We start from the raw sequence: 27,616 nt of genomic DNA on the forward strand, positions 1-27,616 counted from the left end.
TGTTCTCGCATTCAAGCTTTGTCATTTCATCCCACACCTTTGAAGTGGTAAACTTTTGACGTTTGAGAGAACTTTCATACTCATTAAACCCATCATCCACAGGTATAGGAGTATTTGAACTAGCCATAGTCATAAAACTCAAGTCCTGCAATCCAAAAATAATCTTATTTATAACTCGGTTATTGAATATATAATTATATATATACATGTATTAAAATTAAATAATCTTAAATTTAATCAATGTCATGCACCTTCAAGATGACACTACATTTGGGGGTAAATTACGATTTACGACATCTAATCATAAAAATATTAGATTTTAAACAACATCTTGGGCAATTAAAGACATAGTTTTCTAGTATTTTCTTAAAAATGGTAAGTAATTATTTAAATTTAAATATTTTTAATGTTTGACAAGTAACACTATAATACATTAGGACATCAACATTTAATGTGTTACAAATTAAATGTATATTTATAACAGTATATTAAAATTTAAAAGTTAAAACATTATATTAAAACAATATAATTATAACAGTATATTAAAACAATATATTAAAAAGTATATTTATAATAGTATATTAAAATAGTATATTATAAATTTTATAACAATATATTATTAAAACAGTATATTACATTTAAAATTATTGTTTTAATAAAAAATTAACAATATTAATTATTTAGTTAATAACATTATAAAAATATAAGCACCAATTTATGTTAAAAAATAAAGTATAGAAACTAAAATTTAATCATTTTGTTAAAAGGATATAAAGATTAAAGTTTAGTTGTAACTTGTAAGCATAATAGAGGGATAAAATGATATTCGACCATTTTCATATAAAAATAAATACATAATACATAATAGTATAATACCGAATTCATATATTGCACGAGATAATAAACTAGTTATTTAACTATGCTAGTAGCCTTGTGATACAAGATCAAACTTGTCACATGTCTTTAAGTAATACTAAAAGAACACACAAAATTCAAATGAAAAGTCGCTAAGGTTAACTGTTTTGAAGGAAAGGGTGTGAGATAGTGATAGTAGCAACCTGCCTGGGCTTGCTATTTTTTCTGCCTCACTAAATAGCTTGTTTCTGCAATAAAACAAAGCAAACACAAAAAAAAAGAGAGATTAAATAAAGCAACAAAGCAAACACAACTGCTATATCAAACTAATGAAAACAAATGTAACGGTTCGTTTGAGATTTTCCAATTCGTTTAGACCATAACGAATTGGAATATGAATGAAAACAAATCTCAAACAAATGTTTAGACCATAAATGTAACGGTAAGTTGGTAATAACCTGCAATTTATTACTCCCTAGCTTTCTCTTAATTAATCATTCAGTTGATGCGGGAACTAGTTAAATGAAAATAAATGAACTAATTTTAGCCCCCGCTTAAATAAATATTTTTTTTCTGCGAGGGATGCAATGAGCTTCAGGTTTCAACTACTTATGATTGTGTCTACACTGACATAAAGTTCAGGCTACCAAATATAAGCAAACAAAGCTCTTGCAAGTCAGTGGTAGTAAGAATGCATTATTACCAATAAAAATTCATTAGCTTTTCAAAACTGAAATAATAAAAAAGAAAAAGAAGGTGACAACAAAGACATAAAAGGAAGGTCCATGAGACTCTGACAATTGATTTATAATATGATTCATCCTTAGCAAATTATAAGGCAACTGAATGACTAGGTTAACAAGAAAATAAGCGAAATTAGGAATCCATAGCTCTTTCCACACAAAGAGCTTAATCAAGACTTAAGGCATCATGTATTAATGCATGAATGATGTGTATTGGCACCAACCTGCCAGAATATAATATTAAAACAAACTATAATCAGATATGCCAAGATCTTTACACCAGACCAAGTTTTATCTACTCTCTGCTACATATATGTGCTTTGAACAATCATTACAGTAACATGTTTGTATTGGGTTTTTAGACAACTCATTTCAGAATGGCTAGAATAATCTAATAATAATTTCAATGAAATACCCTTGAGTAGGTGTCTTTTTTTTTTATCATAAAGAGGATCACAGTTCATAAATAAATAAACTTACAGTTAAATAAGCAAACATCATATTCCAATTCGTTTGAGATTTTCCATTCATTGTTATTGGATCGTCATAGCTTAAACACTGACAATTTCGATGGCCTTAAACTCATTTTCTCAACCTCATTTTGTGTTGATACCATTTATGTGTCAGGACACCTTCAAGCCATAAATATGGCAACATTAACAGAACACCATTAACAGCAAAAATAAAAAACACAACCATTAACAGCAAAATCAAAATCAGAACACCATTAACAACATTAACAGCAAAATCAAAATCAGAACACCATTAACAGCAAAAATCAAAATCACAACCAACATCAAAAAGCAAAAAAGGGAGAAAACGTTAAAAAATTAAGAAACCGTTAACAGATAACTCACCTTTGAAGACGTTGAAGGCTAGATTCATTGGAAGCACCGTTAGAGCGGAGGTGGAGTCGTGGAGGACCGGTCACCGGAGGTGGAATGGTGGGTCGGCCGAGGTGGGTTTCCGATTTGGGGGGAAAAAAAGGGAAGGGAATTTAGGGATTTGTCTCTGAAGAAAAAAAAAAGGGAAGGGAAGTGTGTCGGGGAAATGGGGAGGGGAATTGGGAAAGTTAATTCTAATAATAAATTTTAAAAATAAAAAAAATATATTTAGATTCGGGCCGGGCCCGGGCCAAAAATTTTTTACCCGAGTCCATATTTCGAGCCTATTTTTTTACCCAAACCCTCTCAAATTTTGGGCTGACCTTCGGGCCGGGCCGGGCCGGGCCGCCAAACCCATAAGCACCTCTATCACTTACGTTAACATGTTATAATATTTTAGTTACTGAGTCATTAATTGTCGTTAACGGTGTAACGGTAAGCTGACGTGGCATGCTAAAACGTACCATTTCAAACATGATTTAACCTAAAATTTTTGTTTGAAATGATGATTTAATGTACCACAATAGCTTTCATAAAAAAAATGTGCCACGTCAGCTAACCGTTTCACCGTTAACGACAATTAACAACTCAGTGACTAAAATATTACAACATATTAATGTAAGCGATTAAAACGTAACATTTCAAATATAAATAATTAAAATGTAATCTGAGATAAACAAAAATAACTATTTTAATAGATTACCCGTAATAAAATAGTAATTTGGAAAAAGCATATTTGGAATGGTGCTGCTTCATAAGCACCGATATTCAGTATAATTTTTTTTTTATATTTTGATTGCGCCAACAGCTTGATATCAAATATATATCTCCAAATGTAGCAATATTAATAAAAGATTTTTTCATCAATAAAGAGTTTTTATCATTTTTCTTAGTTTTTAATGTTGCTTGCATGTGATTTTATATTATTTTAATTTATTAAATAATATATTTTTACAATTTCAAATATATATTTACGGTAATTAAATTTAATTTCATTAAATAATATATTTTTATAATTTCAAATATATATTTAAACTAAAGGTCAATTAATTTAAAAAAAACATTTGAGGAAATAAAATAAAAATTTTAAATAATAAGAAAAAATGAATTAATACTTAAAAACTATTTGGAACTGTATAAAAAATTAAATAAAATTTATTTACAGTAAATTAATAATCACATTTAATAATAACAATTAAAAAATAATTTTTGAAATTACAAATCCACAAACATTTTCACTTGCACTAAATAAATAATAAATTGATAAATAAACAACAGATTTATTACTGCGTGCTTTGCATAGTAAAAATAATTTACAAAAATAAAAAATTCTTAATATTATATTACCTCATTGTCAATTAAAATAATATTTTATCTCTCTCATGCCATTGCTGTTCGAATATTATTTGATATTACCTTTTTAAAGAATAATTGCTTTAAAACTACATTCATTTTTATATAATTCTAAATTATTATTGTTAATAATCTTCATTTTTTTTTACTATATGCTACTTGACGGAATATACCTAACTACTAAATGTTATTTATAAAGCTAAAGATAAATTTTAATTGGTATATAACTCTAATACTAATTAGTGATAACTAAAATGCTTAAAATTCTATTTCAATTAATAACTCTAATTTTCATAAATAAAATTATCACAACTTTTTTTAAATAAAAATTCATTTTTATAGTAATGTCAAAATTAAATTATAATTAATTTTAACTAATAATTGTAAATTAAATAATAATTATAATTATCACAAATTTTTCCTTTATTTTTGTTTAAAATTCTATTTAAGTAATAATTTTATTTTAAAATTAACAAAACTTTTTTTACATCATGTTATGAATATATTATTAAGTGGATGTCCATCAAGATCAAGATAAGTTTTGATATACTTTAAATTCTAATAGTGATTAGAAGTAGATCTCTACTCCATTGATACTTCTTATGCCTATAAATAAAGACTTTGAAAAAGCATTATAAACATTCTCATTGATCAATAAAAGTCGCTCTTTTTTTTGTTCTCCTATTTTCTTTGTTATTTACTTTCTATTTTTTTATTTTATAACATGTTATCAACACGATTATCTTTTAATTGTTTTTCTCTATGTCACAAAAATATCCCAAAATTTACTATTGTCAATTGCCTCCTAAAGCTACTAATATTTCAATTGAGGCCTACGCACTATAGGTAATCATTAGAGCCTTTAACCACTCAGGTACATATAAATCTCTAAAGTTTTTTATGATCTTTTATGCAAGGAGATTTATATAATCCTTACAATATTCAGAATAAGTTCTCAATTAAAATTATGTGGAAAAATATTACTGATAAGAACTTGTAAGAGAGAAAACTTATGTATAAAAAATCATTGGTTATGTACCTGTTGTACACCTAGAAAATAAGATCTACTTTCAAAGTTTGCTATTAATAGATTTTGATTGGATTCAAAGTCTACTACTGGAGTTTAATTTGTTTACTTCTTGATAAAATTGTCAAGACTCAACGTAAAAAAGAAGTACCATATTTAAATATTAAATCAACTTGATATATGGTTTAAATATTTAAGATGTTCTTCTTTTTAAGTTTTTATTATATGGGTTAACTATTGTTTTAAGCATCTCATTTTTTCTTGAAAATAAATATTAACTGATTTATTTATGTCGCTATAGTAGGTTTTATAATTAAATAATATATTTGATTAAAACATATCTAGTATGCAAATTTGTGTTAATAAACCAATACATTTTATGGTTATTCGGATTTGATTTAGTTCAAAGAATTGTTAAAAATAGTAGTTCATGCGTTTTTTATTATTCCATATGCTAATTATTTAGAGAAATGACATGAACAATTATAAATGAGAAGTTCTATGAGTATGAATGATTGGATTTTGAGTTAAATTTCATACATGTTTATGATGAAGGTTATGAAAGAAAAAAAATTTGCTAGTTTTTCATTATGTCATATTTTTATGTTTGAGATGTGACTTTTATTGATATATTTAATATAGGCTTGTTTCTATACATGACCTAGACAATTATTCTTGATAATTAATTAATTATGCAAAACTCTTGTTAAAAGGGTTCTAAACGTATTTTGAATCGAACTTGGGACCTCTTGCACCCGAAGTGAGAATCATACCACTAGACCAAATGCTCTGCATTTGAAGATTTTGGCATATTCCTTGAAACGAAAATTGCATATAATTATTTGAAAATTATATCTATTGACTTAGTGGCATTATAGACTTTACATTAATTTAGACATTTCCAGTAGTAAATGTCACAATAGTATTTATATGTGGATATAAAATAAAAGGAATGATAGTAAAAGTATCAATTTGTTATAATTTAGTACAATTGAAACGCATATTAAAGTAAACCAGAAGTTTACTGATACAAATACATTTACTATTTGGCGTGACCAGTTAGACCATCTTGGATCATATATGATGCAAAAATTAATTGAAAATTCATATTAAAATTCATTAAAGAACCAAAAGATTCTTTAATTTAAAGAATTCTCACTTATTGCTTGTTCTTAATGAAAATTGATTGTTAGAAACTCACTAGTTAAAGTTGAGATTTAATGTCTTGCATTTCTGAAATGAATATAGGCACATTCATCCACCATATGACCATGTGGATGGTTGTGTTATTATATGATTTTGATAGATGCATCTACAAAATAATCACATATGTATTACCAACTTGCAACATGTCATTTGCAAGATTGCTTGTTTAAATAATTAATTTCAGATCATGCAATTAAGCTTGCTAATACTGATGAGTTTATATCTTAGTCTTTTATTGATTGAGTTTGAAATTTTTTTGTAAAAGTTTATTATTTATGCGCATAATGGTTTAGAGAAATTATTGATTGAACGCTTTTGGTTAATGTCTAAATCATTACTTATGAAAACTAAATTTCCTATTTCAATATGAGATTATGTTGATTTACGTGCTGTACACATTAAGCCAATAAGTTATAAATACTCCCAATTACAATTGATTTTTGATCAAGGGCTAAATATTTCTCATCTTTGAATTTTTGTATGTGTGTATATGTTCCAATTGCTCCACCACAACAAAGTTGAGTGAATATTCAAAAAAAAGTTAGGAATATATATTAATTACGAGTCTCATATTATTATATGTTTTAAATGTATTGGAGATTCAATTATGACATGATTTGTGATTATTATTTCGATTTGATAGTTTTCTCGACATTAGGGGGAGAGAAATAATAACTTGTAATGAGTTAAGGGGGAGAGTAATTTGAACCAGAAGTTCAACAAGGATAATTCATTACAAGTTCCAAATATGAAAATTCTCATAAAAATAAATAAATTTAGATGGTCACATAGTGAAGGCGGGTGCTCCAGAAGAGACCCAAGACATAACTAATAAGTAAAACTCCAGAAGAGATTCAGGTACCTGAAATTGAAGATTAAAATAGTGAAAATAAGATATCTTGATAAGTTATGTCAATTCAAAAAATATCGAACCGATAATAAAAGTGGTTGACAATGGTTTTGTATGCAATATTATTGTTGAAATAATGAAATAAAAAGATGATCTTGAATAAATCTATTAATAAATATAGATATGGAATAGATTGTTCAAAATAGAAAAACGCAACTCAAGTACAATTAAATTCGTGGAGTTTTTGAACTTTTAGTCCAAATATTTAAAGATATAAAGCAGTGAGGGTGCAAATGAAGTAATTTTGCAAAAGCAGAATAAAAATATGAAGTTTTTTACTAAGTCTTGGCATTGATTATGAAAAGATATAATATTTTTTTGTGGTGAATGCAATAACGTTTAGATATATTATTTTGACAATTTATAAAAGATTTAACTTGCGTATAATGATTGTTGTTACAACCTTTTATGAACCACTATATAGTAAAATTTATATTAAAACCCTTGAATGATTTAGGATGCTAGAAGCATATTGAATTTCTCAAAAAATTATTCATTTATATGAATTGAAATAATTTGAATATATGTGGTAAATAGTAATTGAAGGGGGATTATAAAATGATTCAAAATACCTATTTGTGTTTTTGTAGAAGAATCATGATTAAAATTTGCTATAATTATTATTGAAACTCCTGAAGAGATCAAAATATTTTCCCCCTAAAATTTCTCACTCATGACTTTCAAAAGAATAGTGATATAAATACTTAGCAAATACATTCAAATAGTCATTTGAAAAACTAGTATTCAAGATTGAATATGTAGAATATGAGAAAATATGTGATGTTTTCATAAGGGGGAATAAATACGCGTTGTACTCTTTTCTCTTAACTTAGGTTTTGTCCCATTGAGTTTTACTGATAAGGTTTTTGACGAGGCAACATATTATGCGTATTAAAAATATGTGTACTCTTTTTGCTTCACTAGGAAATTTTTTTCCCGTAAGGTTTTTATCTTAGTAAGGTTTTAACGAGATACATTATCTACCAATAGATATTCAAGGGAGAGTGTTATGAATATCTTATTAAGTGAATGTCCATCATTATCATGATATGTTTTGATGTACTTTAAATTCTAATAGTGATTAGAAGTAAATCTCTATTTCAGTTATAATTCTTATGCCTATAAATAAAGACTTTAGAGAAGCATTCTAAACACTCCCATTGATAAATAAAATACGTTCTTTCTTTTGTTCTCCTATTTGTTTTTGTTTTTTACTTTTTATCTTTTTATTTTATAACACATCAAAATTTTTAAACTAATAATCGCAAATCAAATTATAATTATTTTTAAATTTAAAATTAATAATACAATAGAAATTTTTGAAACCATGTTTCATCCAAAAGATTTGTTTTCAAAAAATATAAAAACTGCAGGTATTTTTATTGCAAAACAATATTGGATCATGGATTTCGTCGCCCTCACGGCTAGTAGCTGCCGACCTCAACAAAACGACAACTTTTTTATTTTATTATTACCTTCTTTTTAAAACAAGATGAACTGCATTACACAATTCACAAAAACAAATTCAAAATTAATTTATGTTTTTGTTTTCTATGTTTTCGTCCATTTAACATTAATCGTTTTAACAACTAAAGTTTGCTTATGTGCCTTCTGCAAATATTTTCGCTCATAATCTTGCAACAGAATATTTAAAAATAGGAAAAAAAAATTCTTGTACTTAGGAATGATGAACGACATTAGAGTGGGATCTTTGCTCTTCAGACCAAGAGACCCATTTTAATAGCAGAAAAGGGAACGTTTGGGTAGAAGGAAAGGCAAAGAAATGCAAAAGATCAATTTTTTAGGAACATTTGCGTTTTAGGAATCTGACACCATCACAACCTTTTAGGGTTTACTTTTGGAGAGTGGGTGCCAGCTAAGTCTAAGCTGGCTTTTAGTTTGTTTTCTTTTTCAATTTCGGTTTGTTTATTATTTTGGTTCTTGTTTTTAATTCAGTTTGTTTCTTCATTCTCGTAGGCCCATTTTCAATAGGTTAGTTTGTACTTTGATTTGTTTTATTATAAAATTCAGCCCGGTTCATTTAAAAAAAATTAATTTTTCCGGAAAAAAGTGATATTCAAATAATTTTTTAATTAATAATAATTTTCGTAAGAAAATTGAAATTAAATGAGTAAAATATGATAGGCCCACCTGGTCAATAATTTGGTCTGTCCGACCAAAATGAAATCCAAAATCCTACCGAAGTGGATGGTCCCGCAATGCAGGCCGACTTTTCACCATTGGGGATAGGGCCCACTTGCATTTTCCAGTCCATCATCTCATCAAAGCACACGTGGTGGAATAATGAAGAAATTTCTCACATGATCCCCGCTCCTCAATAACAAATTTAGGGAAGGAAATGTTTTTTTTTTTTTTTTTTTCATTTTAGCGTTATAAAAAGCGTGGCTGACTACAAGGTGCTCTTTGTATTTTAGCGTTTCGCATTGCTTTCTCTTTGTTCCATCCAGATGGCGAATGCAATCAAGTTCTTCGAGTTGAACACCGGAGCCAAGATTCCCTCCGTAGGCTTGGGGACTTGGCAGTCTGAACCTGGCCTCGTTGGCGCCGCCGTTGCCGCCGCCGTAAAGGTATATATAGTCGGCACTATTGTTGATCGTCGCAGTTCTCGAATATTTCTGTCTTCATTGGAAATTCAGTTCGCTGGTCGTATTTATTTTGATGTTTCAAAAATAAAATAATAATTAGATGTCTGTTTGGTCGTTCTATTCAGATCGGATACCGCCATATCGACTGCGCTCAAGTGTACGGAAACGAAAAGGAGGTAAACTGTGCTCTGTTTGGATTGGACATATTTTTAGAATCCATCTTTTACTTTATGTTTTAAATTTTCTCACTTTTTTTTTGTTAAGAAAAGCGAAAAAAAAGAAGAGCAAAAGCCGATATTTGGATACCGAATAAATAAAGTTAAGATTTTAGTTTTTTTTTAATTGAGTAGTAAGTTAATGATAATGATCAGATCGGTATGCGCATGTCTGTATATGTTTTAGATTGGGGTGGTTTTTAAGAAGCTGTTTGAAGACGGTGTGGTTAAACGTGAGGAGCTGTTTATCACCTCCAAACTCTGGTTCGTTTTTCATTCTTGTATATTCTTTTTATCCATGGATTTTATTTTTTATCGAAGATTGCTTTCTAAAACTATGTTATGCACAGGTGTACTGATCATTCACCTGAAGACGTGCCGGCTGCATTAGAGCGAACTTTGCGGGATCTTCAGCTTGACTATGTTGATTTATACCTTGTATGTATTGCTTGATAACTGCTACTTTATCTGACCTTTGTCTGTGTTATTTATACTGGTGAATATGCATATTAAGTGAAGCTTCTAAACACTGTCATTGAATATTTTATGTTAACTAGAAACTATTGCCTGACATCAAGTTTTAAGAATAACATTTGGAAGATGTTGAGTTTTTTATGTTAGCGATTTTGTAGTATCCTGTATTATTGAAGGTAATTCTCAATTGTGGCTAATATGAGGATGTTTGTTTGTTTGTAAGATCCATTGGCCCGTTCGGATGAAGAAAGGATCAGCTGGCTTTAAGCCTGAAAACTTTATTCAGCCGGACATACCTTGCACGTGGCGAGCAATGGAAGCACTCTATGACTCTGGTAAAGCTCGGGCTCTTGGTGTTAGTAATTTCTCTTCAAACAAATTGGGGGATCTGCTTGCTGTGGCACGTGTTCCTCCTGCTGTCAACCAGGTTGAGTGTCATCCTTCATGGCAGCAGGCTAAGCTACGTGAATTTTGCAAATCCAAGGGAGTTCACTTATCGGTGAGCATGCAATTCTTGTTCCACTTTGTGTTGGATTCTTGAGTCTTGTATTAGTGAAAAATAACAAAGTGGCATATCTTTATTTCAGGGTTATTCTCCCCTGGGTTCTCCGGGCACAACATGGCTCAAGAGTGATGTTCTTAAGCACCCAATTCTAAATATGGTTGCACAGAAATTAGGCAAAACTCCTGCACAAGTTGCACTGCGCTGGGGCCTGCAAATGGGTCATAGTGTGCTTCCAAAGAGCACACATGAAGAGAGGATCAAGGAGAACTTTAATGTCTTTGATTGGTCTATTCCCGAGGACTTATTTGCCAAGCTTTCTGAAATTGAACAGGCAAGTTGCTATAACCTTTCTCAGCAAAAATGTTATTATTCTGTAGTAAGGAATTACAAGTGGCTTGATTAATTCCGATAGCTCTCTTGCTCCACTATCTTATTGTCCTGAATGTATTCTCGTTTTGAATTATACAGGCACGATTGCTCAGGGGAAATTCATTTGTGCATGAGACTTTTGGTCCATACAGGACTGTTGAAGAACTTTGGGATGGTGAGATTTGAATGACTGAATAATACAGGAGCAGTGGAGCAGAAGCAGATATATAAAAGAGGAAAAGCGAACCTGTTTGTGGTGAGGGGGAAAAAGAGTGAAAAGGGGGATGTTTTTAGTACTTTTTTTTTTCTTCCTATTGTTTTGTTTCTATCAATATCAGTAACTAGGATGGCCGATGGATGCATCGCTCGGGTATTTTGTGCTCGACAACTATAATAATAGTTTCGAAATTGATCTTGGCATTGTTTAATTTTCTGAAATTTGGTTTAATTGGCCATGGATGAACCTTAAAATTTGAAGGGTTGGTAGGACCCTTGCCATTTCTTCAAGGATTCATATATCTCCACTTAAGTTTGGTCCATGAATATCTCATAATGGTACTTATTCCAAACCAATTCCGCAGTGACTTGTATGCCTATCCTCAAAACTGCATTTACAAAAAAAAAAGAAAAAAAAAGAGAAGGTATAGAAGGAAGATTTCAAAGTGTCGGTTCATCCACACTGCACTACTATCTATCTTTGGAAATTGGAATCAACACTCAAAAGTGATTGAAAATTTTATTACCCAAAGAAGAAAAAGGGCAACCCTATCATAAGGTCAGCAACTGCAATAACAGTACAACAGAAAACAATTACATTTTGGTTAGCCTTTCACCAAGTTCCCAACATGGCAAATTGAAATCCTTGACATTCGCAGTCTCAGCCTGATAGTTCCTTTTGACGAAACTCATTCACGTAAATTCTAACGTTACAATTCAGATATTTTTTTACATTACAAGTTACAATCATAACTATAAAACAGCATCTGAATAATTACATTTGTCAAGGGCTGCTACAATTCAGATTCTTTTTTAACAAAGAAATGGGCCCAAAGGTCACTACCTCAAAATTAACAAGATTTGGAAATTACAAGTATGGATATCACGGGGATAATCCATCTCAAAGTTTGAAGTACAGCAATTCAAAAGCGACCAATTACATAAAAAATCAACCACTCTATTGCAATTACGATCCACCCATTTGACCTCACCTATTTTTCACACCTGTTTGGGGTTGTGTAATTAATCCACACCTGTTTTTCACAAAAATATGGTAGTTTATTGTTGAGGGGAGGTTGATTCTTTTCAAAGAAGTTTTTGAATTCTCAGTTCAAGTTAAGATTTGGTTAATTGTCTCTTGACTCTAATAAGAACTCAAATGTCAAAGGTAAAGGGCTCAAAGAGTAAGGATGTTTCATTACGTTAAGTTATGTGACGAGCATTGTGGATAACCGCGTATCAAGGAGAACATGATAAAAGTTGCCATTTATGGGGCAAGGGCAAACCTACCATGTGTGGATGCTTGCATCCCTTAGTGGTGACCGTACATCACACACCGGCCGGCCCAACTAGTTATTCTTGTTCCGTTAACTTGTCACTTTCAGTATTCATGCTCTCATGAAACAACACCCTAACTTGATCCAAGGACCATACCAACCCAGTCCGTTAGCTCCAAATAGTCTCCAGAAGGAATCAACTTCCACTCAACATTTATATTAAGAAAGAGGTGAGTCACAAAACTCTTTCGTTGGGGTGTTTTGTTGTTTGTAGAGTTCTTAGAAAGATCCAACTTTGTCAGCCGTACGATTCTAATATAAATGATTAAGATACTTTTGATATCGATGTGTACAAACCTGTTACATGTGGAATTCTGTTGACATTCAATAACCTGTGTTGAAATTGGCCAACAGTTGCCGGATCAGTTGCTGAAATATCGTGATTTTCTCATTTGGTTCCTATCTTTTTCTCTTTCCAACAGAAAAAAACCACCATATATATCATTGAACTTGTTCCTTTTTCAATTTCAATATAGTATTAGAAGTTAAAAGCTGTGGGTGTTTGCTCGTTAAGTTCTTTTATTTTTCTTATAGAGTAAAATGGAGATGAAAAGTGGACATGGACCTTTCTATTTTGAACTGAACACGGGAGCTAAGATGCCATGTATTGGTTTAGGGACATGGAAAGCTCCTCCTGGTGTCGTTGGTGAAGCTGTCGTTGCTGCAGTCAAGGTTTTCATATTTTATTTTATTCCCATTGATTTTGTTTCTCTTCCTGCTCTTCCTTGTATTTGATTGGAACCCAAGTCTATAAATTTTCCTTTCATCCCATGAGCGATCCCAGTTTTTTCCACTTTTATTCAGCCCAGAAAGTTGCTTCTAACTTTCCCACTATAATAGATCTGGGAGGCATTTTGCAGCAGCAGAAGATTTGACTTTGCCCATATATAGTTCAGTTCGATATGAATCTTATTTTGCAAGTCTATATTGAGAGGGGACTTACTCTTAAAACTATCGAGTATTCTGATAATGCCATTGTTTCGCAGGCTGGTTATAGGCACATTGATTGTGCTCATGTTTATGATAATGAAGAGGAGGTAAAATCCTCCTCCCCCTTCTTTTCTGAAATTTTCTAAATTGATTAAGGTGATTGCTTCTTTTATTTATGGTTCATGCTATGTAGATTGGGCTTGCATTGAAGGGACTGTTTTCCTCAGGGCAGGTGAAGCGCAGTGAACTCTTCATCACATCTAAACTCTGGTATCTATTTTAATCTCCCTTTTAGCTTTAAAGGCATGGTTTGTATGATAATGAGAAAGACATTAGCTTTGAAACCCATATTCAGGTTTAAAAATTTGTTATTAAGCTCTGACTGGTTAAAAATAATGTTAATGATCTGGCTGATACGTGACTTGAGTCCTTTTTTTTCTGTTTTTGGAACATAAACAGGTGTTGTGACCATGCGCCTGAAGACGTCCCCAAGGCATTGGCCCGAACTTTGGGAGACCTCCAACTTGACTATATTGATCTCTATCTTGTATGTCTTTATGCTCTTAAGTGGAGTTCATTTTGCCCGAAATCATCAATGAAAAATCATTCCCATTTCGAAAATGAATTTGTACACAATGCTAATGCAAATTTGTCTTATGTATTTTGCAACAGATACATTGGCCATTTCGTACAAAGCCTGGTATTAGAGGATGGGATCCTGAAATCATGGCTCCCTTGTGTCTTCCAGAGACATGGAAAGCAATGGAGGACTTGCATGTGTCTGGTAAGGCTTGGGCCATCGGTGTCAGCAACTTCTCAACTAAGAAACTGCAGGATCTGCTCAAGTATGCTAAAGTTCCACCTGCTGTAAATCAGGTGGAATGCCACCCTGTTTGGCAGCAGCCTGGGCTACACTATTTGTGCAAGTCCACCGGAGTTCATCTATCGGTATGATTATGTAACTGGTTTAGTTTTTAATCATAAAAATGGACACAAATCCTTGAAATTTTGAATGGTAAGATGTGAATATTCTTGCAGGCATATTCCCCACTAGGATCTCCAGGGTCTTGGATTAAAGGAGAAGTGTTGAAGGAACCAATTTTGGTTGAAATTGCAGAGAAACTTAACAAATCTCCAGCACAAGTTGCTCTACGCTGGGGTATTCAGAGCGGTCACAGTGTACTTCCAAAAAGTGTGAACGAATCTAGGATTAAGGAGAATTTAAGCTTGTTTGATTGGTCCATACCTCCTGAGCTCTTTTCGAAATTCTCAAGCATCCACCAGGTAAAACATGGCTCATCACATGCATGCATGCATGTATGCATAATAGTAAAGAATTTCAATTGCCTGCCATTGAATAAAATCCTGTTTAATTTCTATGCAGCAACGGCTTCTCCGAGGGGAATTTGCTATACATGAAACTTGTAGTCCTTACAAGAGCCTTCAAGAACTGTGGGATGGTGAAATATGAGATGAAGTCGATGAAGACAAATCATGATTCATAGCAGTTTCATTCCGTACTGCAGTGTTCTTTTATTTTTATTTTTATTTTCCATATTTTGTCAAAGTTTGTGTTAATTCAAGAACAAAGAAATTTTGGTGTTTTAGGTAAGTGGCAATTGGAAAACAACATTTCCTTTTTCATGAATGAATCTGGTGTTACATTCAAACTTTCCAGCAATAAGAATTTCAACCTGCCATATCAATCTTTTTCACCTTAACAGCTTGCCAAAAATCCTAGATGTAATCTTAAAATCCTTATCCATGACATAAGATAATATGATAGTAAGGGCGAAAACAACTGGGGGAAAAAAAGAGTAACGCCATACGCAGTTACCTAAGCAGATCTGCAGTGCTATATTACAAGATAGAAACTAATAATAATATGCATGAAAAAGAAAATAAAAAGACAAATTTCCTTGCATCTCTTGAAGCAGACTATAGTTAAAGTTTACTGAGAAAGATCCCTGTGGGTGTAAATAACCCCTTTGTCACCATCTACCACCTGCCCACTCCCCCTCAATATCCTGCATTTTTAACAAGACAAGTAGTTAGATAGATAGAAGCTAATGTTCAGTCATATCCACAAAAGATTTTTGTCTAAGCAAATTGCAATCGTAGAAATCAAGATCAGAAGCATACCATCGAGTTGTTAACATTCCTTCAACCCCGACTGGACCTCGGGCGTGGATCCTGCTAGTACTTATTCCAACCTGTTAAAATTCATGCACCAAACAGTTTAGAAAAACGGACCTTTTTCTTATAACACCACCAGGAATTTTGAATTTTGAATACCTCAGCACCAAGTCCAAATCGGGCTCCATCACAAAATCGAGTGCTTGCATTATGAAATACTGCAGCACTGTAACACAAACATAGTCAAATTGCAATGTCACCAATATTATCCCGACAAGGAGGAAGAAAAATTGATGTCCATATTAAAGCATGCAGCAATGCATGATAATGAGAAAAAGTCTCATGGTAGACTTAAGTGACTGTCCAAATAAAGTAGATCTTCAACTTAGACGTAAGCCTACCTGTCAACTCCATGTAAGAAAATTTCAGCAACTTCATGATTTTCAGTGACAATGCAATCAGTGTGAGAACTGCAGAGACAGCAAGGTACTTAGAATCTAGGGGAAGGCAGCTTAACTATTCAAAGGAAAATATGAAGCAATAAAAAGAAAATGAGTAAGACATACCTTCCATGTTGATGTATATGGTCAATAGCAGCCTGCAAATCATCCACAATTTCAATTGTGCAGGCCATTGAACTGTACTCATGATGAAATGAATGTGCCTCAGGAATATTTAACAAGGAACTCGCTCTTGGTCCACCATAAAGGGTCACACCTGCAGTAGATAATCCCTCCAATAGTTGATATATCTCTATAGTTTAGATAATCCCTTGGGAACTGCTATAACTTTTCCACATGCAAAACACTCGACAACATGAAGAAAAAAGGAGAGTGCATTTGCACCACTTAACAGCATAAAACTGAATCTTCTCCACATACTCAAATATGTTCAAGCCTCTATGATTTAACATAAAATTTCTGTACTTTCAGCCCAATCATGCATAATCTCGCCAAACCAAGTGACCATGCATTAAATTGGTTAAAAAGTTTAGACCTCTTAGCGACTATCACAAAGCCACATCCTCGTGATGCATACTGTCAAATATAGCACCAGTTAAAATTGATATCTTTCCATACACTGCAATTTTGGGGAGGCATACTCGTCTATGCATATCAATAACTAGTCCACCTAATCTATGGATATCCCCACTCTAAAATTAATAATGCTGCTTGGTATTAGACAAAGTTCTGCATTCAAAGTTTTCTTGCTTGGAAAAGTCAATATTGGAACAACCCTTTCAACTAGATTGCCCAAAAGGGTTTGCAGAAAACTGGTTACATGATCATGGAGAACAAAGCTACGAAAACTACCAAATTCACTGAATCCAGCATATTTAAAAACTGTAAGTGATCTATAGTTTTTAATGCACTAGGTAGTTGGAAAATCATTCATAGAAGCATACCTTCATGTTGGAGTTCCTTAGTAAGTGTATTGAGCAAACCATTACTTGACAGATCCTTGTGTACAAGAAGCGTTTCCTGTAGGAAAAAAATGGTTATGAACTTCAAAATAAACAATACAAAAGTAAGAAAGTTGTAAAGGATAAATTAGAGTATGAAACAGACTCCATGTGTAAGAATTAACAAGTCAGATTTACTTATTGGAACACAGGAAATTGATGTCAAATATCAAATGAAATTACCATAGCGTTACATGCTGCAGGATAGTCTATCTTTGCATCCAGAACAATGCGCTTGGCCGTATCCACCTTAGCTGATTTGTCAACATAAACATGACAAATTCCATCTGTACAGAAAAAAGAAAATACAAATTGAAGCTCCACTTGACGAATTCCATCTGTAGAGCATCAAAGGGCCCAATATTTTTCTTACCAGAATGACCAAGAACAGGAATTTTTGTCAATTCCTTAATTTGAGAAACCAGCTTATTGCTGCCTCTGGGGATCACTAGATCTATCACATCATCAAGCTGTGCCAAAGTAGAATAACTTAAAAACCATCACATAACCAAAAAACTGCCATTAACACAGAATCCAGCAACTCACCTTAAGTAAATCAGGAATATCCTCTCTTGAAGCCACAAGTCCAATTAGTTTGTTTCCAATGCTTTTTGGAATAGCCGAAGTAATGACCTGACATATAGGGGAAAAATAGTGAATAGAAAGAAAATAAATAAGGTTTATGCTCCAGTACAAGGAACCCAGAGGATCAAACCTTGTGCAAGATTGCATTTGACCGCTTAGCTTCTTTGCCACCTTTCAGCAGGAGGCCATTCCCACTTCGAATGGCCAGTGAAGCTATCTGCCAAATCATAAAGGTAAACAAAAAAGTGGTAAAATAATCAAGAAACTATTACAAACCCCAAGATAGAGCTTAAGATTAAAATGGCAGAAAATAAAATGCAGCATAAAGTTTAATATTCAACGATGAAAGGACTCTTCATGCAGTAATCAAATAGACCCGTGCTTAACTTCAATATCTCATGTTCCAATAGCAAGAGAAAGCAATCAAGTACACTATAGTAAGAAGAAGGAATGTGACTCAACAGAATGTGGATATTCACGAAAAGTCAAAATGGAAGATCATTTGTCACTGAAATAATACACAAAATAACATAGTTTAACTGCAGAGAACAAGTCATTTTCTTCATAGACCTAGGATCATGTGGATTTCATCTTAACACGATCAACCACCAAAACTTGTTGGCTAATTATCCGTTAAGAACTGATGCCCCAACCCAAGTTCTCAAGCAAACATGAATTGACAAGAGAGTGTAATCCTCAAAACAGCGTTAAAAGCTATATGATATCAGTTTATCTGACTAAAAGCCATTGTCTGTTACCTGAACTAGGGCATCAGGTCGAGACTCAAATACAATCAGCAGGACACCTAGAGGGCAAGACGTTTTTTCCAAGATGAGTCCATCTGCAAGCTGGGACAAGGCAGTCAAAGTAAGGGCCAAAATAGGTGATGAAGAAAGCAAGTTGACATGCTCAGATACTTTTTAGGATTTTCTAACCTCTGTTCTCTTTAAAACTTGACCAATAGGCTCTTCCATCTCAGCAAGTACACGAACAGATTTTGCAAGACTAGCTATCTGTAAAATAATAATCAGTGTGAAACCTGAGGAATGTGCTTGTGCAAAAGATTTAATGGAACAGCAGCAGTCATACAAAGAACTAAATTAGATTCGTTTTCAATCACATAAATCCAGGAATAAATAAATGCTTGCCTTCCCAGGCTTCAGGGCCAAACGAGCTACTAATGACTTATCATATCCAGCATCCTGGGCATCAGCAACATCTGCTTCATTTTCAACCTTAATCAAACTTTCATTGGCCTCAAGAGCATCAGCTATGTCCAGTAAAATTTTCCTCCTATCATCTGAGTGCATTGCCTGCAATTACGACCATTTAGAAAAACATTCAAACTTAACTCCTTCAGTGAAGGAACATGAAGCCTAAGAGAGACATTTTGGTGCTACAAGAAGAAATAGTTCTTCCCACCTGAAGCCTTCTGGAACATTCCCGTGCTGCAACTGCCATCTCACGTGCACCAACTTCTTTAACTGAAGTCCATAAGTGTGCATCTTGATGAAACAGGGTACCAATACGCTTTCCTTGAAGTACCTTTATAATGCTGTCTGTGGCATATCCACTTCAAAACATGAAGAAGAAAAAAGCAAAATGAGAACTGCGACGACAAAACAGTTCATGGTGAACCAGGAAAAACATGCTTCTTACAAATACTAAATTTGAGAAATGAAACACATGCTTCAAAATATGGAGCAAAAGCAAAATTTGAAGCACAAAAGAATATATATATTGAGACGCCTAGTGCTTGATAACAATAAATACTCAATCATAGAATTATTTTCATAACAACTAGTCAACTTTATCCAAAATAAATATAAAGTTTTAGAAAATAACAAATGAAGGGGGGAAGTAGAAATTTCTTGAATTGACTAGGATGCAGAGGAGTGGCTAATGATTCTTTAAAATTGCAGTAGTATGAATCAGTTTCATTAAGAATTAATGAAGCTGATTAAACCGTCTGGATTACTAATGACATGGATATATGTTGTTACTAAGTTTGTGGAGTTGGATCCAGGCCGTACCTAGTAATAACAACAGGGATACCAGCATAAGCTGCACAGACAGCAGCATTAACCTTGGCAGTCATACCCCCTCTACCAAGCCTGGACTTGTCTCCAAATGTTATTTCTCCTTGATGTTTTTCTTTTATGTAGGTATGGATCAGCTTTGAATCTGGATCACTTGGTGGTCCACTATAAAGACCCTCCACATCACTCAATAAAACAAGGAGGTCAGCTTGTAGCTCCAAAGCCAAGAGACCTGCCAGGCTGTCATTATCCCAGAATATACCAGAAGAATCCTGAAATAACACTTGCAATAAATTTGTTAGAAACTAAAAAAGCAGTTTCAAAGAACCAAGCAAACAGAAAAGCTTCACTTCTTGCCACTTCAGACATACAACAAAGGAAGAGCTTGAATTGTCAGTCATTAGTACAAATGACCTCAGCTAAATGTGTTGAGCGCTCTCTAGTTCTTAGTCATTCTAGTTAATTAGTTTAAAAGCACTGTTTATATTCCAAGGAGGAAGTGAACTGATACATAAGGGAAACCTTTGAAACAGCTAAATCTCATCCGAACTCTTGTTACAACAAAATGCTGAAAGACTATTAGCAGGCGTACATAGCTAAATGACAACGAACAACAGAAGGGAATTCAGATTCAGGGGAAAGAAATTATATACCTCATAAGGTGCTCTTCGGGTGCTGACTGCATCATTCTCGTTGAAAATTGGAATAACTTTCAAAGCTAATAAGGATTTCACTGTTTCAGAGAGTTGTTTTCTGAAGCTACCATTCCTAAAATCAGTATCAGTCACAAGATGTTGTGAAGAAGAAACATCAAGCTGCACAAAAATTGAGTATCATATTAAAGCAAGTAAAAAAAGAAGAAAACTGCCAAATGCTTAATAAAAATAACACCAGAAATAGGGTGTGTTATTTTTTTTGTTCACCTGGCTAAACAAGGTGTCGTAGAGAGCCATTAAACTACTCTGCCCAACAGCAGCACAAGCCTTCCCATCAAGTTCATATTGTGGGTTTTGAAGATCAGCCAAGCTACAGAACCAAAATGAAATCGTTTCATTCAAAATTTCTCAAAATATGCCATATAACTATCTACGGCACGCACACACACACACACACAAAAATAAACTACCTGCTATTAACCAATTTCCTATATCTAAGCCTTTGACGACCAAGACCAACAGCACCTGAAGTGACCAAAACAATCTCATACCCTTGAGAATTCAGTTCCTTAAGCTGCAAGCAACCAATTCATTAGAAAAATGCCAATCATTTTGTTAGGCATAATATCTCCCTTTGCTATAGATATGCTGCAGCAATGGGTCACAAAAAAAAAATCATTGTTTCCATTGAGCCCTTCTCTTCTTTCGATATTTACCTGTTCACATAAAGCTCCAAGCCTCCCCACTGCTAATCTTCCATCAGCTCGAGTTACCACAGCTGTTCCCACCTGTTTTAATCAAAACCCATAAATCAAAATCAGTCCTTATGAACTAAAACATCAAATCAAAACCCCATTATGAAAAAGAATAAAAAAAAACAGAACAATCAATAAAAGAATCCTAGAAATTGGTTATTGAAGAAAAAAGAAAAGAAACCTTGACAATGAGACGCTTGACATTTGTCACAAAACAACGGGAAGGATCCATTGAGTTAATTTTAAAAGCGAGCGAGTGAGTCTCGCTGAGTCGGGTCGATCTACTTAAAAAGCTTTCAACTTTTTTTTTTTATGGAGTTTCAGAAGTTGTGAAGAAGATGAATGAGTGTAGCGGTTTGCCACGTCCAAGTAATTTCAATAAATACTAAATAGTGTTCCCAAGTCCGAACAAAAAGGATAGAAATATAAAAATATATATTTTTTAAAAAATAAAATTTGTTTTTTGTTTTGTTATTTTAAATTTTTCTATGGTTATAGTTGATTTGATGTAGTTGTCGTGTAGTCTGGGTTGGTCCGTAGGGAATCCCGGCAGCAGTTGCCACATCAACAATATCACATGGGATAGCTTTCATCTGAGTACTTAGGCATACAGAAAAAGATATCATTTTCACATCCATTATGTGAATGAAAAACCTACATTCTTTTCGAAAAAGAAAATAGAAAATAGGCTATGTCCATTACCTCCCCCTACATTTCATCCAGATGCCTATTGGAATCTATTAAGCATCTATCTATACTATTAGGGTTTTTTTTTTATTATCTAAATAATATAAAAAAAATTAACTAAAAATTAAATTAATTATGAGAATAGTATGTTTTCTACAGTTAAATTGGGTGTCCTCGATCTATTAAGTGGCTCATCAATCATATTCAAATTTAATTGTGAATTTATTAAATACTTCCAACGAAATAAATATTATTTTGAAGTTATTTATTTTTTTAATATTTAATAAATTTAGAAAAATTCATTCACAAATCATGAGATTTAAATTTAATATATGATGCTTTTTGCTATTTCAACGAAAGTCATATTTGAATTTTATATTTTTATATACCTACTCACATAGTAAATGTGTCATAATCTAATATTAGGAATACTATCACATACGTACGCGTGTGAAAACTAGGTATATAGAACACAAATGTGTGTTTAAAAATAGCATACAATAAATAAAGAAATGCATGGTTTGGAATTAATTAATTATAATAATGCATGAAATATGTACGATATTAAAATAAAAAAAAAGTTAGATTAAATTGTGAGTAAAATGAAAATTAAACACATAAATACATCAAATTAAGAATATTAAATGCATTATAATTATTTATTGTGGTGTTGTCATGAATTGTGAGTTAGTATCGAGTTGACTTATAAAACAAACTCAATTAAAAACATCATTAATATACAATCGACGAAGATAATAAAGTATGCATAATCCAAGCAAAATGTAAATATTATATTAAAATAAAGTTTTAGTGTTGTAGTAAAGTTAATGTTTTATGGTTGTAAATAGTACAAATTCTAATCTAACTTCACGTGTAATTTTTATTAAATTTTTTAAGTAAAAAGATTAAAATACTTTCGAATCATATAATTTATTTTAATTTTAGAAGGATCTTTTCATAATTTTATTAACTTAAAAGACGTAAATAATAGTATAGATATATAGGAGTAATAATGGTGATATTGTTGGAAGCCCTCAAATACATCCATGAAATTGTGTTTTGCCATAATCAACGAGAAAAATCTATGGAAAATATCATCACGTCAATTAACATGTAAACACTTGGATGTTCATTTATCCATGGAAGCAATGATCACAAAGTTAGACAATTAAGTGTTAGTCAGTTGAGAAAAATCGCATCAAAATAAACTGATTTATCAAATTTAGTCAGATTTTCTTTTTAAAATATACATTCAATTTTTAATTTGAAACTAATGATAACCAACCCTAATATTAATATTTTAAATTTAGTTTTTTTTATACTATATTAGAAATAACAACTTAATTCGTATTTAAACACAAAATTTACCATAATATTAATTTACTGAAAACATAAAAAAACACTCTTATATTGATATTTATTACTTTATAAAAATAATGTTATTTTAATAATTTTCAAATCGAGTTGGTGTCTGTTTAACTCGTGACACTAACTCAATCAAAAGCTTAATATAAATAAGTATAGATATTTATTACTTCGTGAAAGTAAAAGCATTTTAATAATTTTTTAATTGAGCTTTATTTTTGGTTAATTCGTGACACCATTCAATTTAAAGCTTATTATAAATATAGATATAGAAAAATAAGAGAGTACTGTCGGGATAAAAACACTTTTAAAATAAAAACATTGTTATATATAATGCTTTTGAGCTTTTTAAAAGTGCATTTGAGACAAAAAATAATTTATAAAAGTACTTTTTTTAATCTATAGTTTGGTCGATACCAATAAAAATTATAAAAACCAATAGAATGCATGTGAACTCTTTTTCCGAGTAGATAAAATATTTTTAAACCACAAATAAAAAAAAGTATATTTATAGAAATTAAATAAAAAAGAAAATAGTAGTTGCAAGTAGAGGTGTGCATGGGCCGGGCCAGGTTCAATTAAAAATTTAGGCCCATTTATTAGGCCTGAGCTTGAGCTCGGATCGACTCGAAAAATGAGCCTCAAATTTTACCCAAGCCCGACCCGGATAAAAATGCTAAAACCCGGTCCCGACCTGGCCTACCCATATTAATTTTTATATTATTTTTTATAAAATTTTAAAATATATATAATACATCAAAAATACTAAAAATATCAAAATAAATAATTCCCAACAAATTGAAAATAAATTTAAAAAATATGTTTACTTAAATAACACTAAGATAGATGCCTCTAAAATAATAACAAAATTAACAAATGTCTTTAAAATAATAACAAATTTAACAATAAAATAAGTTTTATACAACATCAAAACAATAACAACAAAATAGTAGCAACATAATAATAAAATGGTAGTAAAATAGGGAGAAAACAACAAGAAAATAATATTAAAAAATAATTTTTTTTGTCATTTAGTGAATTCGGGTCGGGCCAGGGCCAAAAATACCTTACTTGAGGCCTGATCTATTTTTTAAACAGACTTATATTTTTGCCTAAACCTCTCACATTTCAAGTGGAGTCGGGTGGTTGACCCATGAACAGGTCTAATTGCAAGTTAGAAAATATAGGATTAAGTAATCCTATTTGATAAGAAATAGGTATACAATTTAAATACGTTGATCTCTTAATTAAGGAAATCAAAATCAGATTTCCCTCCATTAGTCTCTTTCCATTTTCAAAATAAGAAAATAAAGATTGGGTTGAAACTCTTAAACACTTAGCTAACCTTAACGAACACACGCTTCACGTTTCTCATGAAAGTTCGTTCAGATTCCATGGCCTTCTCAGCGAAGGGACAAAGCCACATCTCCTGGAAAACTGCGTCAGATCGGCAACTGCCGCTTTTTCTGAGTTAAATTGGGTGGTTGAGGCGACTCGAAGACGATGGTGGTGTTTTATTTCAGAAATCAGGTTGATTAGATCTTCGTATTTATACCCTCCAATCATTAGGGGAAGAAAACAACGCGGGCGATGGAGATATCGCCACGTACTCCTAAGCTTTGAAATATGCTGCGGTAAGAGACAAAGCAAGATCGGCACCAAAATCAATGCACGACTTTTAGTCACACCTGAAAGACGTGAGAAATGGTCGGCTTTTTTCATTTGTTTAGTTTAAAAGTGATTCACGTCTCTCTTGGACTTTGTTTTTCTAGTCTAGGTGTGTACCAATGTCCCACTTTAACACCCAATTGCTGATCCTATAAGGTAAAACCATGCAAGTCGTTTCGCCTAGGAGCACACCCAGGTTTCAGCAGCAGAAAAATGTCCCAGGCTATTAAAATAAAATATCTTGTGAGGACAAGTGTTTTTGTTGAGTAAATTAAAAGTCGTGGCAGATCTTGATTCACATGACGTGTTTGGATATTGTTGTTTGTAAAGCAAGTGACAAATTTCCATTTGATTCCTCAATATATTATACGAAAGTGAAACATTATGGTAATGATCAGGGACGATGAATCAGCCTCCACAGTGATTATAGAATTGAAGAAATAGGATTTTTATATGTTTGTTAAGACTTGAGAGCCAATGTAGGCACTTGGTGTTGTCGTCTCTGGTTGTCAAAAGACAATGCATTGGGTCTTTGGGGCTAATCATTTCACTCCCTTGTGCACCCTTTTGTAACCATATCAATAATTGCAGATGTTTGATTCCATTACGCTACTGATTCTTCGCAGTTGTGGCAGAGTTTGTAAAGTAATATATATATATATATATGATTACCTGTTAACAATACTATATTATTAAGTTGTTGTCCATGTTGGTACAATAAGTTAATCAAATACCATCAAAAAATTGAAATTTTTTATGCGGTTTACATGATCACACTTCAACATATCTTAGTTTTATCATTTTAATCAATATTTCATTAATTTATATATTATTTATATTTAATATATTATCAATATATAAATTTTGGTAAAAAAAAATTCATATGCTATAACATTTTGTTAAAAATCCTTAAAAACAAATTTTCGACTGTTGGAGCTGTCCATAATTTGGTTGAGGTGGGTCTTTTTATTTTATCGATACCATACTATGTCACTCAAGTTCATCTTCGCTCAAAATATGTGTAAATGATTAATGAAAGTACATTTATGCCCTCCATGTTATTTTTCATTTTTTAATAAAAGGTTTAATAAAAATATGTGAAAACAATTTTTTAAGATTTTTACAAAAATTAAATCTAATATTGACATAAAAATTATTATATTTTTAATTTTAATATAATATAAACTACATAATATATAAAAATAAAAAAAACTCAACTGATGGGCGTTGAAACCACCAAATATAAATTCTTACGATAAAATAACACTAAATAGCAATTTAGAGCAATAGGGTCGAATCTACAGGGATTGGTTATCTAATTTCGCCTTTATTGTGAGCAGAATTATTGTCGCGGCAATAGTCGTGCCCACAACATGAGACAAACTTGCAGGAAAAAATAAAACAAATAAGGGGAGATGAAAATGTTTAGAAAGTAAATAAAATGAAAGAGCAACAATAAACAATTATATTAATTGAAAATAAAATAAGAAATGGAATCAAATTTCGTAAGCAATAATATAAAGTCTCAGCCTTAGACTCGGTGAATTTCAATACTGAATTGATCCTTGAAAATAAGTTTTCTCTTCTAAACCATAAGTTGGTTATAGCTACCAAGAACGTCCCAACCGCCAATTCTTCATTTCGTAGTTGATTCCGCTATAACCTGCAAACCAACCCTTACCGATTGTCTAACCGCGATACACACATTCGCAATTCAAGACCTCTGCAGCCTTGCATTCTGAAAAACCCAACTCGGATCAACAGCCTCAACTGCGTGGGTCGTTTAAATCCGATCACTATCTCTCTTGTCGAAAATCCCACTAGTATGACCCCACTAGGATATGCCAATTTGTTTGTAGAAATCCGAATACAACATGACCGACTCGACTTCCCAATTGTACTTCAAAACGACTCCAACCCTACGTGCACTTTATGTTGAAATTGAATTAACTTTAAGGGACGAATTTGTACTATCTCATATTCCAGAGAGATGGTGAATACCATTATAAAAGATTTTAAGTGCAGATTCATTTTCTCACGATTCTTGACCGGAAAGAATATTGGCCTAAAGCTAAGTAGAAGTTTAATGAAGTATGAGATTAATCATGCTAGTTGGTGTATGTAAATGGATTTAGTGAAAATGGTAGAAGGTGGAAAGGGAAGGGACTTAGGAAGCAATTGAACAAATTTGTAAAGAAACAAGGAAAAATAAATAAAATGGCAGAATGCTACTGATGCATGAAATATAAAGGGATAAAAATAATTTTATTCAATTTCTAGTGTATTCAAGTGTGTTTTTCAAAGGCCACCACCCATCTTATTTATATACATATCATATACATATATTAAAATTAGCCTAACTTACCTAACAACCAATTACATGAAATCAAATTCATATCTGATTTTTTTCTAAATATGACTTTTACAAAATCAAATAAAATCTGATCAGCCCTAAATGTTTCAAAAGTTTCGATTCGGCCCATTTTTATTGCTTGTGCTCCAATTTAGTACTTTTCTGCTTGTTTTTGACTTAAAGCATCCCAATTGCGTTCCTGACAAAATTTAAACATAAATTCACCAATTTACCAGGAAATAATTCAAGAATTAATTGATTTAAACACGTAAAACATGCA

At 32.1% G+C, this 27,616-nt stretch overlaps 3 protein-coding genes across 5 annotated transcripts; 2 read left to right on the top strand and 1 right to left on the bottom strand.

Moving 5' to 3' along the window:
* The first annotated feature begins 9,347 nt into the window (after positions 1 to 9,347).
* Positions 9,348 to 11,575, top strand: LOC107899342 (NADPH-dependent aldo-keto reductase, chloroplastic). Its single transcript, XM_016825025.2, has 7 exons — positions 9,348 to 9,566; positions 9,710 to 9,760; positions 9,987 to 10,063; positions 10,150 to 10,237; positions 10,497 to 10,772; positions 10,861 to 11,109; positions 11,247 to 11,575. Exons 1-7 carry the CDS (start codon positions 9,447 to 9,449, stop codon positions 11,331 to 11,333), a joined length of 948 nt encoding a protein of 315 aa, XP_016680514.1. The 5' UTR covers positions 9,348 to 9,446; the 3' UTR covers positions 11,334 to 11,575.
* An 876-nt stretch (positions 11,576 to 12,451) lies between these two features.
* Positions 12,452 to 15,300, top strand: LOC107899341 (NADPH-dependent aldo-keto reductase, chloroplastic). 2 transcript variants are annotated; one of them, XM_016825022.2, is made up of 8 exons: positions 12,452 to 12,870; positions 13,235 to 13,372; positions 13,687 to 13,737; positions 13,824 to 13,900; positions 14,090 to 14,177; positions 14,303 to 14,578; positions 14,669 to 14,914; positions 15,015 to 15,300. In XM_016825022.2, the coding sequence occupies exons 2-8, from the start codon at positions 13,241 to 13,243 to the stop codon at positions 15,099 to 15,101; spliced, it is 957 nt and encodes a 318-aa protein (XP_016680511.1). In that variant the 5' UTR covers positions 12,452 to 12,870; positions 13,235 to 13,240; the 3' UTR covers positions 15,102 to 15,300. The 2 variants fall into 2 exon arrangements, with proteins under 2 accessions (XP_016680511.1, XP_040947177.1); XM_041091243.1 differs by lacking the exon at positions 12,452 to 12,870 and having other exon boundaries at positions 12,899 to 13,372.
* A 74-nt stretch (positions 15,301 to 15,374) lies between these two features.
* Positions 15,375 to 24,834, bottom strand: LOC107899340 (delta-1-pyrroline-5-carboxylate synthase). 2 transcript variants are annotated; one of them, XM_016825020.2, is made up of 20 exons: positions 24,661 to 24,834; positions 21,225 to 21,296; positions 20,979 to 21,082; positions 20,776 to 20,878; positions 20,506 to 20,667; positions 19,847 to 20,124; positions 19,236 to 19,386; positions 18,962 to 19,126; positions 18,749 to 18,826; positions 18,572 to 18,661; positions 17,944 to 18,030; positions 17,775 to 17,861; positions 17,602 to 17,698; positions 17,412 to 17,515; positions 17,172 to 17,247; positions 16,333 to 16,483; positions 16,168 to 16,236; positions 15,926 to 15,992; positions 15,773 to 15,843; positions 15,375 to 15,657 (listed from the first exon to the last, which is right to left on the bottom strand). In XM_016825020.2, the coding sequence occupies exons 1-20, from the start codon at positions 24,739 to 24,741 to the stop codon at positions 15,582 to 15,584; spliced, it is 2,169 nt and encodes a 722-aa protein (XP_016680509.1). In that variant the 5' UTR covers positions 24,742 to 24,834; the 3' UTR covers positions 15,375 to 15,581. The 2 variants fall into 2 exon arrangements, with proteins under 2 accessions (XP_016680509.1, XP_016680510.1); XM_016825021.2 differs by lacking the exon at positions 24,661 to 24,834 and adding an exon at positions 21,445 to 21,668.
* Positions 24,835 to 27,616: the final 2,782 nt, after the last annotated feature.

This window comes from Gossypium hirsutum, chromosome D04 (genome assembly GCF_007990345.1).
Source record: "Gossypium hirsutum isolate 1008001.06 chromosome D04, Gossypium_hirsutum_v2.1, whole genome shotgun sequence".
Taxonomy (NCBI): Eukaryota; Viridiplantae; Streptophyta; class Magnoliopsida; order Malvales; family Malvaceae; genus Gossypium; species Gossypium hirsutum.

Bases quoted from the DNA above. Each gene is read 5' to 3' on its own strand.
- LOC107899342 (XM_016825025.2), top strand. From the start codon at position 9,447: ATGGCGAATGCAATCAAGTTCTTCGAGTTGAACACCGGAGCCAAGATT. The intron at 10,773-10,860 runs GTGAGCATGCAA...TCTTTATTTCAG, and splicing joins CCAAGGGAGTTCACTTATCG to GGTTATTCTCCCCTGGGTTC. The intron at 11,110-11,246 runs GCAAGTTGCTAT...TGAATTATACAG, and splicing joins AGCTTTCTGAAATTGAACAG to GCACGATTGCTCAGGGGAAA.
- LOC107899341 (XM_016825022.2), top strand. From the start codon at position 13,241: ATGGAGATGAAAAGTGGACATGGACCTTTCTATTTTGAACTGAACACG. The intron at 13,901-14,089 runs GTATCTATTTTA...GAACATAAACAG, and splicing joins TTCATCACATCTAAACTCTG to GTGTTGTGACCATGCGCCTG. The intron at 14,178-14,302 runs GTATGTCTTTAT...ATTTTGCAACAG, and splicing joins ACTATATTGATCTCTATCTT to ATACATTGGCCATTTCGTAC.
- LOC107899340 (XM_016825020.2), bottom strand. From the start codon at position 24,741: ATGTGGCTTTGTCCCTTCGCTGAGAAGGCCATGGAATCTGAACGAACT. The intron at 21,297-24,660 runs GTTAGCTAAGTG...TGATTAAAACAG, and splicing joins TGAAGCGTGTGTTCGTTAAG to GTGGGAACAGCTGTGGTAAC. The intron at 18,827-18,961 runs GCAAGCATTTAT...ATTATTTTACAG, and splicing joins TGGCCCTGAAGCCTGGGAAG to ATAGCTAGTCTTGCAAAATC.